The 13,350-nt window shown below is 36.9% G+C and overlaps 1 protein-coding gene across 4 annotated transcripts in view; it reads right to left on the reverse strand.

The window, feature by feature from the left end:
- The window catches only part of TLK1 (tousled like kinase 1), a 68,148-nt gene that overhangs the window by 15,545 nt on the left and 39,253 nt on the right, over positions 1-13,350 (reverse strand). For all 4 annotated transcript variants that reach the window (XR_009487340.1, XM_059853079.1, XM_059853081.1 and 1 more), the window contains exons 9-12: positions 12,209-12,319; positions 10,365-10,501; positions 8,880-9,068; positions 1,615-1,681 (exon numbers count right to left, since the gene is read on the reverse strand). Coding sequence is in view for 3 of the 4 variants with exons in the window: in XM_059853079.1 (XP_059709062.1) it covers positions 1,615-1,681; positions 8,880-9,068; positions 10,365-10,501; positions 12,209-12,319 (504 nt within the window). In the remaining variant the exon portion in view is untranslated. The remainder of the gene's footprint in view (positions 1-1,614; positions 1,682-8,879; positions 9,069-10,364; positions 10,502-12,208; positions 12,320-13,350) is intronic.

The raw sequence follows: 13,350 nt of genomic DNA on the forward strand, positions 1-13,350 counted from the left end.
AAAAGGAAGTGAGAAAACAAGAGCCTCTCTCCAGGACCAAAGCAACTAGCTGGAAAAGAATTTCCTGGGTAGCAGTAGGAAAAGAAAACTGGTGGTGGCAGCATGTACAGGGCATCAAAAATAAGAGCACCAGGAAAGCATCTCAAGAGTGAAAAGGAAGAGGAGTAGTCAACAAAACAGCATATGCTGAAGGAATGAAGAAAAGAAATGTAAATAGCAAAGAGGCTCAGGGAAGAAATACAGCCATGTAAAATGAAGGTAACAAAATTGTTGTACTTAGTTAATGACAAAATCTGTATCACACATGCAAATTATAAGGTAAGAATGTATTTTTATTATTTTCTTCAAATATAGTCAAGTATGATTTGCTAAGAATAACACTTGTTTCGCCCCTAGCATTTAGTCAAGGAATTTCCATCTTTTGCAAAGTACTCCAGCATTGATGCTCAAGGTGAAACCAAAATTCCAGTATTAAATGATCCTGTAACAGTTTATTTCATCTATCATTTGAAATTCCCATTTAACTTCCATAACATTAAAGCATGGAAAAAAAACCTTCAGAATTTCCTAACAGAATTTCATGTGAAGCTGGAGCTTCTAAACCATTCACAATGAAGAACAATGTGGGCAGTCTACTTCACCAGCACCAGCAAATTATATGCAGATTTCGTACTACAGATTCAAGTACTTTCCTGTCATATTCTTTAGAAACAGCTGCCGCTTTCTCAAGGGGCCCAGTTCAGTTTATTATAGTAGGATTTGTAACAGGTGGCTTGTACATTTGAAGAGAACAGGCCTGAAACAGACTTGCAACATTTCAAGGGGAAAACACTATGACCTGTTTTGACTCAACAACTCAGGAACTACTACTCAGCACATGTAAGTCCTTTTTCTTTCACTCTTGTTGAGATATTTCTGTCTGCATCAACTGCCATTCCATTTTACAGGTTATTCCTCAAAATCTTTGCTTGAATGAGCAATAGTTTCTTCACATAATAATTATCTCACTACACAGATTTATTAGAATGATGGGGTTCAAGAAAAAGGTTTTTTCGAAAGTCAAAAACAAGAGGAAAATATCTGACTGCAGAAATAAATTAGGACATAGAGAACAGATTTTCCATGAAAGTAGGAAAATGATATTCTCTTGTGATAGGTAATATGCTAACTGATAACAACTGAAGTAAATACTGCAGAGGATGAAAATGTATTAATTCAGAAGTACAATGCTGTGAATTGGACGTTTTTAAAGGCCAAAAAAACAAAAATAAAGAGCCCACACATCAAACTTGGCTGGCTCACTGAGCTGTGAAACAAGAGCTCAGAAAGTGGAAGGGGAAGAGCAGGATCGGTGGCATCATCACTGTTAGCACTCTTAGAAGGATTTAAGGAACCAGGACAGTGATACACTGGATGGACTCATTGCTGCTTCCCTGTAATGCCAGTGTTTATGAAAACTTGCACAAACAGAAACAAAATGAAGGCCACTATTAGGAAAAAAGTAGTGCAGCACTTTTAGTATTGGGTTTTCTAATCAGACAGTTCTCAACAATCTATTTCTTCATTTTGACAGTATTAATTTTTATGGGTTTGGCCATGATTAAAAAACCATACCTTTTTGAGATGTCCTAATCGAAGCTTGAAAATCTCTTCCTGTTCATGGTACTCTGCTAGAGTCAAACTGAAAAATGAAATAATCATGGAATTATAACTTTTATATGGTGGCAAACAAAACAATAGCATTTTTACTTAAAAACTACAGTACATCCAGTATCTTGTTATTTAGAAGTCACTAGAAGTCCTAGAAGTACATTTTTGAACCATCTGAACATCTTGGATTTGTCATTTCAGGGTCAAAACATACCTACAGAATGCCTATATTTGGTATTCTGCAATATTAACTGCCTTTCCCATTGAACCATTTTGCTTCTTCCAGATAGCCTGTTAATGACCTAGGTGCATCTTGAATCATATCACCATCCCAGATTTTAGCTGACACTACTCCACTGCTTGGTTCTCAACTCCAACGCATTCAGAAATCAGACAAGAATGGTAACACTGGATTTCTGAGCTGTGATTTACAGACAGTAGTGCAAAACTATACATTTCAAGTTCAATAGCACAACATTTTGCACAAAACTACAAATTCAGCTTTGAATTCACAAGTGACTCTCCTGCTTGTTTTCTTTGCCTGTTCCTTTTCTCAGCAATTTCTGGCGACAAAGAATTCAGAGGTCCCTCACTGTCTATGGACTTGATCAGACTAAGTCAGTTATCATGCAGTGAATCTGAACTGTTTGCACAGATTAGTAACTAGGAAATCTGAGAACTGATTGCATGCAGTATCCATCTGATGAACAAAAAAGGTGAACCACCCAAAAAAACAGACCCAAGAGACTTAAGTTCCAGATAAGAAACCATGCACATATGAAGAAGAGAAACAGGGGATGAGGAAGGAGAAAGAGCTGTGGCCTCCTTAAAGGATTCACACAAATCCCTACAAAAGAAATTAAAAGTACACTTTTTTCTGTTTTGCCCAGACCTAATACTTCTCGCATGATATAAAGCTAAAACTCACAGTATAACATCCTCTCACAAAGTCTGTATTCCTGTGGGTTCAGCTATCAGCTGGGAAGATTGTCACACAAGGTGGTTAGAAGGCTACACACGCTGCTTATATTGCAAGTCTGAGGACTAGAATGTCTTGAGAATCACCAATAGTTTTCCCAGAGATGAGGGACACTAATTCAGATTTCACTTACAGCAAATGCCAACCAACTTCAACAAAATTTGCAGAAATCTAACAGACTGTGAGACTTCCTCCCTTTTAAACTTCAAGTTTACCACAGTTTTCAGAATTCCAACACCTGTATTCTTATTGCATCTCAAAAGTTGTCGATAAAGGAGTGCATCTTTCTCAGATAAAATCTGGTGGTTATGAAGCCTTCAGAGAGCCCCTTCCATTCCTGTTAGTATAAATACAGAATTTTGCTGCCCATTTTATGATTTTACCAGAACAGAAAACTGATTCAACCGCATCTCAGTGAAATTATTGAAGGTTTTTTTGACCACACCATCTAAATTTTCAAGAAATTGGAAAGAGTCTCACAAGACTGTAGTTATTTCATCAGCCTTCTGGGTCTGTAGCATATAGAAAACACTCAGATCAGGTGACAAAAGCAGCCATCATCACATCCTGTCAGAATCTGAGAAGCAAGCAATCGTTTCTTTCAAGACATGGCATACAAAGTTACTCTGCATCTTTTTTTCTTACTGGAATTCAGAACAGTCTTGTATTACAGTCAAGAGACATCCCCAAACACTCTGAAGGCAATGGAGGGAGGAAATTTGCCTCTCCGAGAAAGGCAAAAGGTCTCTTACTACCAGATTTTGGGACCTAACATTTATATTCTTTTCCTAGCAGAATCTCCTCTGGGTTTAGACAATGTATGCTACATCTTAAAAGAAGAGGCATTAAAGCAAATGTAAAATGGGCTGTCTCCATAGCTGGGAAAGCTGGCAATGTACTTGGACTTTGTACAGTCCAAGCAACAGCAAGAAACATAAGAAACAAATGCTCCAATTCCTGCTGAAATAAATCTACCAGCACTATCAAAGAAACGCAGACCATGCTAGACAACTTAAAACAATATCCCTGCCACTTCTTCAATACTTCTATTACAACAGCAAACTACTCTAATGTGAATTAATAACCAATGCCAATGTTTACAAGGTTGAATATTGTTGTTTCCAGATTTTTGTCTACACTATAAATTACAGCTTTACAGAAATACAGACAGTAAAGTCTGTCTTTCTCAAGAAAGAATGAGTATTTTAGGTGGCATTGCAAAGCTGAACCACCAGTAAAACACACTCAAAATAGGAAGTTTATGACATGACCTATCGGAACTTTCAGTGAACACTGAGAGCCCTGAAACCACAGATCCCATTAAAAACTAACATAATACAGAAAATTTGATCCTTTTTATAAAACCTGAGGTGTCCACACAGAGTTACAAAGTGCCTAGACTGCTCTGGCAAGTATTGCCTTTCAGAAAGTCCTGAGACAGCCCTCTTGAGCACAGAGCACAACTTGGGTGTCATATTGAAAACATTAACATTCAAAGCCACTCTTCCCATGTTTCTACGCCACAAGCCAATAAATGATTGTTTTCCATTTTTCTATTTCCTTACAAATCCAGCTCTATTAGAAGCACAGCATGTTTCACAGCAATCTAAAACTGTCATTACTGACCACCACATTTTGGAGAAAGGCATATAAAACACAGAGCTGTACACAGATATAGCCACTTTGGATTTTGTTCATTTACTTCTGAAAAATAAAACTTTATTCTCTCATACTTGGAAGCACTTTTTTTTTAGGAGTTTATTAGTTTTTATCTAAAAATACAGTGTACTTTGTATTAAAATAGCACACAACTAACAGCAGTAAGCCAATAACAGTGTCTGTTTTCTGGCTGTAGGCCACCAGCTCACTGCACAGTTTGAAAACATCCTACCAGCCTAGAGACTGCTCCCCATCAGCCCACCACTTTCTACCTGCATCCACTCACCACACCTTTGGCAGGGCAGTGGCATGCTGGAGGCACTTTTTGAAAACAGAATTACAGAATCACACAATGTCTGGGTTGGAAGGGACCTTAAAGATCATCTGGTTCCAATCCTCCTGTCATGGGCAGGGATGCCACCTACTAGATCTGGTTGCTCAGAGCACCATCCAAGGCACCTACAACACACCACAGTTTCCTGCAGAAGGGATTGCTCCTTTATCACCTGAGACAGGTCTCATCAGACATGGAGGGAGAAAGGTTGAGGAGCACAGGGTAGGGACATCAACCAGAAACAAGACTGCTGCCATCTTAAGCTGGATAGTCAGGCCTGGGGCTAATCTGAGGAGCACAGGGGAAGAAGGGCAGCTGGGAAGAGGTTGCATGAATTAATATGGCAACAGTCTGGTCCTGACCATGATTTTTCCTGCACAAAATTACTGTACAATAAATGCTGTATTGTAATAATTTAAATTTGGCTGCTGTCTGTGGCCAGATAAACTCTGAAACACATGCAGAAATTCCCCAAAATGCACTGGACACATTCTGTGTATGTAGCATAATTCTCCTGTGACAAAGGGCCACGATGTGCCTCTCTTACTTGCTGCTGGAAGAAAGAAGATAGCTTTCCCGGCCTGAAAAACTTCATTACCACCAATTACAACTTTTTATTTTTAATTAGAAAGAATAGGCCTTTCAGAGGCTTATGTTTTCACCACCAAATTTCAAAGATTTTGACACAATACTCATGCGTTGACATAACCAGTGTTCTTTTCACTTCTTCCTCCCAAGTGCAGATAAAACCTTCTACAATCAAAATTGTTTACTAGTGGGTACAGACAAGAGAAAAAACCTAAACTAGCCATGTGTTCCTTGGTTCTCACCATAATCAAGCCTGGTCTGTTTACAAGCATCTCTCTTCCCACCTCTGCCCTGCTGGAAAATCATCCTGGATACACAGGCACAGGAGAATGCAGCCATGCTCCCAAACAGCCATATACACATCCAATACAAGTTTTCTGGCTACAGCTTCTGAAGCTCTTCCCTTCTGGTCCAAGCTTATTCTCACTCCAGTTCCCCAAATTTCTACAAGGATGAATAAACTTCAACCAAGTCAAAACCTTTCATGACGTCTTTCCACCCATTGTTTCCATGTTTGCCTTAGAAATAGACTGCCTCAGGAAAGGAGCTGTCTTTACTTGTCCAGTAAAGCCCAGACACATTGTTGTCACTTCAGAAAAAGTTCCTGAAAATGTTTTTATTTGTTCCATACAGAACAGAATGCTCCTGCTATGATGCATTTGCTCAGCCACAGTGACAATCCCTGCCAGCTCTCTCTGCCCTCCTAGCCCAAAGTGCAGGCAGAGACAAGGATGCATACAGGCTACCATGGAGGAACTGGGAAGCACTTAAAGAGGTGACAGGGAAGTGAATACAACTGCAATGGCTGAAGCTGCAGAAGAAGGATTCCACCATCTTAACCATATAAAACATTGCTCCTAGAAACAGCTGTCTGGTGAAATAAGAGCTGCTTCCAAAAGGTGGGGACTTGCATTATACTCTTACAGAATCTTCTCTTATGTCTCCAAAGAACTTGGAAGAGTGTTTTCAAACAGATTTTTTCCAGGGCTAAAAAGGCAACCTCTACTTCAAATTTTTAACTTTTTTTTAAAATATATTTAAATTTATTCCTTTCATATAAGACTAATACAATTACTTTGCTCAGCAGAAAACAGAACTCTCAAAATTGAAACTACACTTTAGTTTTGGTTTAGGCCACAAAAAGGGGAAGAATGATGGAAAAGCAGGACAGTGTTTAGACTCATGTGCTCCATGTTACTTGAAGCACCAATCCACCATTCACTCCCAAGACACTGGCAAACTGGCCACTTTTACAACAATAACTTCAGAGCAAACAGTGTGCTTTTACATTCCTATCAGACCACAGTAAATTCAGCTAAACTCCAACAATGTCCTTATTAAGAATGCCTCAGGCAACACCTTCAGTCTAATTCAAAATAGTTGACATCTGTTTGCAGAAAAAGCTTCAATACTCCTGATTGTGACAAAGCTGTAGATAATTTTGTCTCATCAATACCAGAAGCTAGAGATATTTTTTAAAGCAAACAATGCAGTGGTAAAGACACCTGCTGGTAACAAACCCTAGCAAGTCGTTTGTATGTTTTAAATAAACCTGCTCAATCACTTGTATGTATGTTGTATTAATTCACTGGTGGTTTAGTTCGTTAATCTCAAGCAGCTCTGCATTTCCTCATGCCTCATAAAAACAAAACCTTTTCCATTTGACTACACTAATTAAGATCATTACTGTCAAAGTAATGCAGAAACAGTGATAAGCAATGTAATAGGAGAGAATCACCTAGAGCACATGACAAATTTACTCTAAAATGGAAGTGCATAATTAATGTCTTACCAAGATACACAAAACAATTATTCTGTACTGAGAAGCAGAAAGGAATCAACATGTAATACTACAATACAAAGTTATAACAAATCCTAAATACAAAAACCCCTTTCAAAGCCTAAGAGCATAACGCAGCTGTGATCTCAGGATGCATTACAGATCTCCTCAAAGACCTCAAACAAAATTTATAAGCTTATGATACAGGCAAGTAATCTCATATCTAGATTATATAATGATCAAGCTATGATACTTAAATGCAAAACAGTTTTGATTTAATTACTGCTTACATTTTTGCTAGCATTAGATACAAAAGGACAATTTTGATTGTTCTCCTGACAATTCCATAACAAGCAACCATTTTCATGTGTCATTTAACATGTAACTCGTTAAGCCAGATGAAACGAAAATTTGCAGTCTTTAGTAAATTACAAATTATTTAACACCATGTAACACCAGAAAATATTCTGAAGTTTATTACCAGGAATTAATCTTGTCCTACAAAAAAATTAGAACATGTTGTCTGTATTTTTCCACCAATTTATATTTCATCATCTCTCAAAGGAGCAATAAGAATATGGGAGTATAACCAGCCAAAAGTTAGCAAATAAAAATTTCTGTAAATTTTCATGTATTTTCCATTACTTAAATGTTACTTTTAATAACAGGAGGGATTACATTCAAACACACAGCAATACATTTTTAACACAACAGCAATATTTACTGTACTATTCTGAAGAATTAATTATGGTCTAAGAAGAAACACAGGCACTAAGCATTACTAAAAAGTCACAATGAGCAACGACTCTTCAGCTCTCTGCCAAAACAGGAGTAATACTAACCAAGATTTGCTTACATTGCCAGCCTTACTACTGTATTTTCGTGGTATTTTTGTCACAGTAAAACAACTTCACAATGTGAATTTTAAGAATGAGGCATTATGCAAAACACATGCAGCTGTCTTCAAAGGCATGGTCCAAATGTATTTCTTGAGCAGATTTAACCAGAGCAATTTATATATCCTCCATCCCCCCAGGTATAAATTACTGCCTCCACCTGTGAGAGGTGGCAAGTGACTATGCTCAATACAGGTAGCTTACTTCTGCAAAGTAACACAGATTATTTGCTACTCTTTTTAAGCCTAATTATTCACTTTTTACTTAAAAATAAACTAGGAACAGCTATACTATCAGCTTCAGCATCTTAGCCTAAAGGGCAGTAACTGATATATTGAAGCAGCAATTCCATAAAATATTTAAATGAAATGTCAAGAACACATATTTGTATGCCTTGAATTATACCCTTTCTGTCTGTAGGAAAAAGATGTCCCCAGAAAAAAGAGTCCTTTGAGAACTTTCAATTTTTATCTTTCAATGACAAAAAATGCCAACACTGTCAATACGTAAATGGGATCAGTAACTTCTGACTGTTGGTCTCAGGATGTAGCATTCAGAAGGAGAAAAGATATTTCCATTTGTTTTAAGACATGTCTTCACATACTAAAGGCTGAAAAAAGATTTTTTTTTTTGTCAACTAGATACTGTTATATGGGAAAAAATAATCTCCAACAGAAAGAGAAGCTCTTAAACCAATGTGGTATCAGTGACATCAGAAGACTAAGAAGACAGGACAAGGAGACTTCTAGATCAGGATAACATAAGGAACATTGCCTATCCCCAGAATGGGCCCTTCTCTGGTGACTTTACCAAAAATAAATTGTACAACAACTTCACAGACAGTGGTGCAAATTTCCCTAGCATCAGCAAGTCCTTAGTGAGAATATAGCTGCTGAATATACCGAGTGTCTTTTTATGCTGTTATTTGAATAGAACACATACAGACAATATCTCAGAATTTATGTAAAAGACTGATTGAAATGTTAAACTTACAGCTGTGGTAAATTGGGTCTAACAAAGGGATCGTTTTCTGCCCCATTCACAGCTTTATTCTTCCTCTGCTTGGGTTCAGAATTGGCAGATGGTGCCTGAGAATTATTTGTAGTTGGAGGCTTTCGCTTGGCCAGGAGCTTTCTCTGCCTTTCAATGTCTTCCCTTTGTTGATTCACCCACTCTTGCTGCCTGTAAACCCCAAAAAAAGCTTTATTAAAGTTTCATAAATTACCATTTTTTCAAGAACTATCTTTTTAACTGGTAAGGCATTTAGAAATTTAAAAAAACTTACTGAACATGTGAAAATGTTTCCTAGGAGAATGAACCAGTGTTCTTCATTAAGTGGAAAAATTTTGCTAAAGTTATGGCACAATTTACTTTGTAAATATATGGTGGTTTCAGGGGGATTGTTTGGTTTTTGTTATTGTTTTGGGGTTTTGTGAAGTTTTGTGTTTTGTTTTTGAAAGTGCTATGCATGACTTCTGCACTAGAAAAATCAAAAAGAAAAAAAAAAAATCTATCTGAGCTGGTGGATATCTTATTTTATACAATCAAAACCATTCCCTGACATCATCAATAGAGAGCACCTGATCTTTATAGTCCAAATACTGAATTTGATCTGGCCATTCCCAAATAAATCCTAAGTTTGGTTGCACGGCAAACGATTACAGCTTTTATGCAAAACACATCTACAGACTGTTTTTATGACTGTTTAGAAAAACAGTGTCCCAGGCAATCCCATAATGCTAAGACTAAATACTGTCCTTCAAAAACAAGACTCTTGGTGAATTACTTCTCCAAAATGTATGTATCCTTCTATCTATAAATCTCTCTGTATTTCCGATGAATCAGACTCATTACCAAAGAACTCCTTTGGAAGCACTGCATAATTACTTTACCACCATCTCTGAGAGTCTTGCAGAGCTCTTTTACTTGGCCCCATCTCTGCTGAAGTACCTGCTATGGCAGCTCTTTTCCAGTTGGTTGCTCTCCCCCATCCACTTGCACTAGATCCTGTCTGAGGCTGCCAGATTTGTCACTGCTCCTTCACAGCACTAAGGAGCTGGATGCCAGAAAAAGCTGCTGCCATGAGGATGTGCAGGTAGCACCTATGTGACCAGTGAGAACTTCACAGACCTCATCTGTCCCAATGACCACCAGTGATACTTGGTTAGCTTCCTGAAAAATCACTGATTTACCTTTATAATTCTATCAGCTGAGTTGGATAACCATGTTATTTACAACATTCATGCTTTTGTAAAGATAGCTAAAACAAAGTGGAACCAAACTGTTTTTGCAAGACACACAACCTTAGCATTCCCTCACCTGATTAATGGAGTTCTAGATTCTATTCTCAGTCTTCAAAAGGCAAAGCAAAATACAACCTATGAAAAGCTGCTTCAATGCTACAACACTAGTAGTAAAAAAGTCCACTAGAGGGAAGTAACAATTAGTGAGAACTTTAAGAACATAGCATTGACTAACTTCACAAGATTCTGAAATGCAAAGCCATCTGTCCACTGTTCAGTAAATGAAGCACCATGACGAACTGTTGTAAAATGCCCCAGGCGTAATCTGTCTTGCATGCTCTTCTCTCTGCTTGCCAGCTTCTCCTGTGTGCTCTAAGAAAACAACAAAAAAATTTCATATTTAGTAACACTAACATGTTCAAAAAGTCAATAAAACACTCAGGGGTTTTTTTTCTCCTCCAACAGACTTTTAAGGCAAGAATAAGAGGAGTGTTAACAAAAATATGTTGTAGTATTTACCTCAATTATTCTTATTTCTACAGAACTCAAGCATCTGCAGTTGCCAGAACCAGTACTAGAGGACAATTTATGCACCAAAAACCCCCCTGCCCTGAGTTTGGCTCCATTTCCCTATAAAGTTTGCTGCTCTTCATCATTAAAAAATCACTTTATTTAGAGTATCAGCATCATAGAGGATGTAATTAAGATTCTATCTGTACATGTCTACTACAACAAATGAACCAACTCAGATAACCTAAAGAAAGCACTCCCTATACTTGGCCTGGAAACCTCCTTGGCAGAGCATCTATGTCAGTACTTGTACCCAGTGTCCCAGGGCAGGGACCTCTGCGTGGCAATGCTCTGTGGGCAGGCTTAGCTGCACTCAGATATTCACTTGCAGAAGTGAAGTAGATTCTCTTCTTAGAACCAGCACTGCTACCACAAGCATCCTTGGGATGTGACAACCAACCGAGTCTGCCTGCTCTCCCTCAAAGAAAGAGCACTATGAACACCTCATGCAAGGAAACCTCTTTGATTGCTGCAAATGCTTGCTTCATAACAAATGTCTATGGCCCAAAATCACACACACACAAACGGAGAAGCTGTCAGAATTAGGGCTGTTTTTCCAAACAGACTCCTAGACTGAAGAAGGGCCTTTCACAGGAAACATCCCTTGTGGGATTCTCAGTCTGAAGGTATGCACTTACTATCATGCCAAACAGATATGATGCATCTTCTCCCTGCAATCCCCTCATGCTGGAACTTAAAAAAGATCTGCAATAATTTATTTATGACATGCTAGTGAGAAAACTCCTGAATCCTCCAAGGGCTCGCTTTGTGCCGTGGTGTATGACAGCAGGATCCACAGCTAGCACTAGGGAAGGCACTGGGGTTGTTTATCTTAAACTTTTTTGTACCTTAATTTCTAATAACATGATTTGCTATTAACTTTTAAAGATTTTTTTTAAAAACAGGTTATTTTAAAGAAGAGGGAGAGAAACAAGCTATCCTTGTCAGCTAATAAATTGCTACTAGTTTAAATATAATTGGTGTGAAATTTTTAAAAAGTGATTCTTTCATTAATGGTAGTATGAAGGCAGTCATCTTCATTTCCTTTTTTCCATTAATTCTGAGCTAACATGGGCATTTTATCATTTTACATCAAAAATTACAGTAGCAACTTAAGTGTCTCACAGAGAGATATTATCCATCTCCTCTTCACAACAGATTATGTTAAAAAATTCTTTTATGCATTGTAATCTTACCATTTTGCCAGAAAATATGCCATATATTAAATTCATACATTCATAGCTTTCATGATTTGCTATTTTGAATTACTTATGATGGGTAAATCCTTAATTTAAAAAAGGTACATTTTCCACAATCTGAAAAAGGTTAAATGTTTTATTTAGCTCATTCAGGTTTATAAAAATATGGCCAGATAGAGACCATGGATACAAAGTTTCAATCTCAAGTGACAAATGTGAAAAAGTTGAAGATAAAATGAAGGAATCATTATGGAGTTTTACAGCAATCTCCCAGCTTTTATCACAAAGATTTTAAGAGCAGTAAACTTACCTTTTCAATTAGAAGCTTCTTGCTCATTGAAATACATTTGTTTAACCTTTCTTTGTATTTTTCAAGTAGTTTTTGTTGTTCATCTATTTGTCTTCTAAGATCACAATTAGCCTAATAAATATATACAAAATATGAAGAGATATATTGAAATACCGTTTCTAATTCAGCTGTCACAGCAAATAAACATATCTAATTCCACATGACTAAAGTAAGGCACATACATGCATAAACACATCTATTTATCTAAATAAAAATTTCATTTCACAGATATATCCCTATCTATAGAAGGATGCCTTGATTCTTTTTTATTTCCTTTGCATTGTCCTGCATTCTGTATTACAGAGCATTCAGCACAATGAGAACATATGAAAACTCTGTAGCAATCTCATGTTCAGCTCTCCACTGAGGGCTCCACTTACATTCAAACTGGAAAATTTTAGCATCAGATCTTTATATATGATTCTCAAGTCATGTGAATCCAAACATCTTCAATTTAAAAGAAATCAAAAATTTCACAGTTATAAAAGTTCCAATGATCTGAGTAGGAAGTGTAACAAATTCCCTGTGTTCCAATTTTATTTAACTTATTACTTTAGAAATCCTACAACAATATTATTTTGATTTTAAAAAAATTAAACATAGTTTAGGCTTGTCAATCCCATACTGTTGAATATGTCTTAAAACAATCTACATGCACCATTTCATAGTACATCATTGCATGGGTTAATGTTTTTATGTATTGTACCTATGTATGTACATATACAAACACTAAACAGACCACAAATTGTAAAATATAGGTTTGTTTCATAGTTCATATTTCTGTATATCCCCTCTCCAGTGTTTCCTTCAAGAGCATAAGCATTAATATTTTTTTTCTGAAAACAGGTCTTAGAGTCTAGTATAGTTTTCTTACTGAAAGTAGTTATTCATTGCCTGTATTTATTTCTGTCACAACCATCTCCATTCTGAAAATGCCAACAGTTGTTCCACAGATAATGGCTATTCATTATTAGAACCAAAAAACCATCAAAAACACCCGTTAGGTGAATTATAATATGAATTTAAGGAATTAATCAACTGCCTGCAAATGGTATCGGCTTTCTTTGCACCTTCAAAAGTCTATACACATATTTAATCATTAA

Source organism: Haemorhous mexicanus, chromosome 8 (assembly GCF_027477595.1).
Source record: "Haemorhous mexicanus isolate bHaeMex1 chromosome 8, bHaeMex1.pri, whole genome shotgun sequence".
Taxonomy (NCBI): domain Eukaryota; kingdom Metazoa; phylum Chordata; class Aves; order Passeriformes; family Fringillidae; genus Haemorhous; species Haemorhous mexicanus.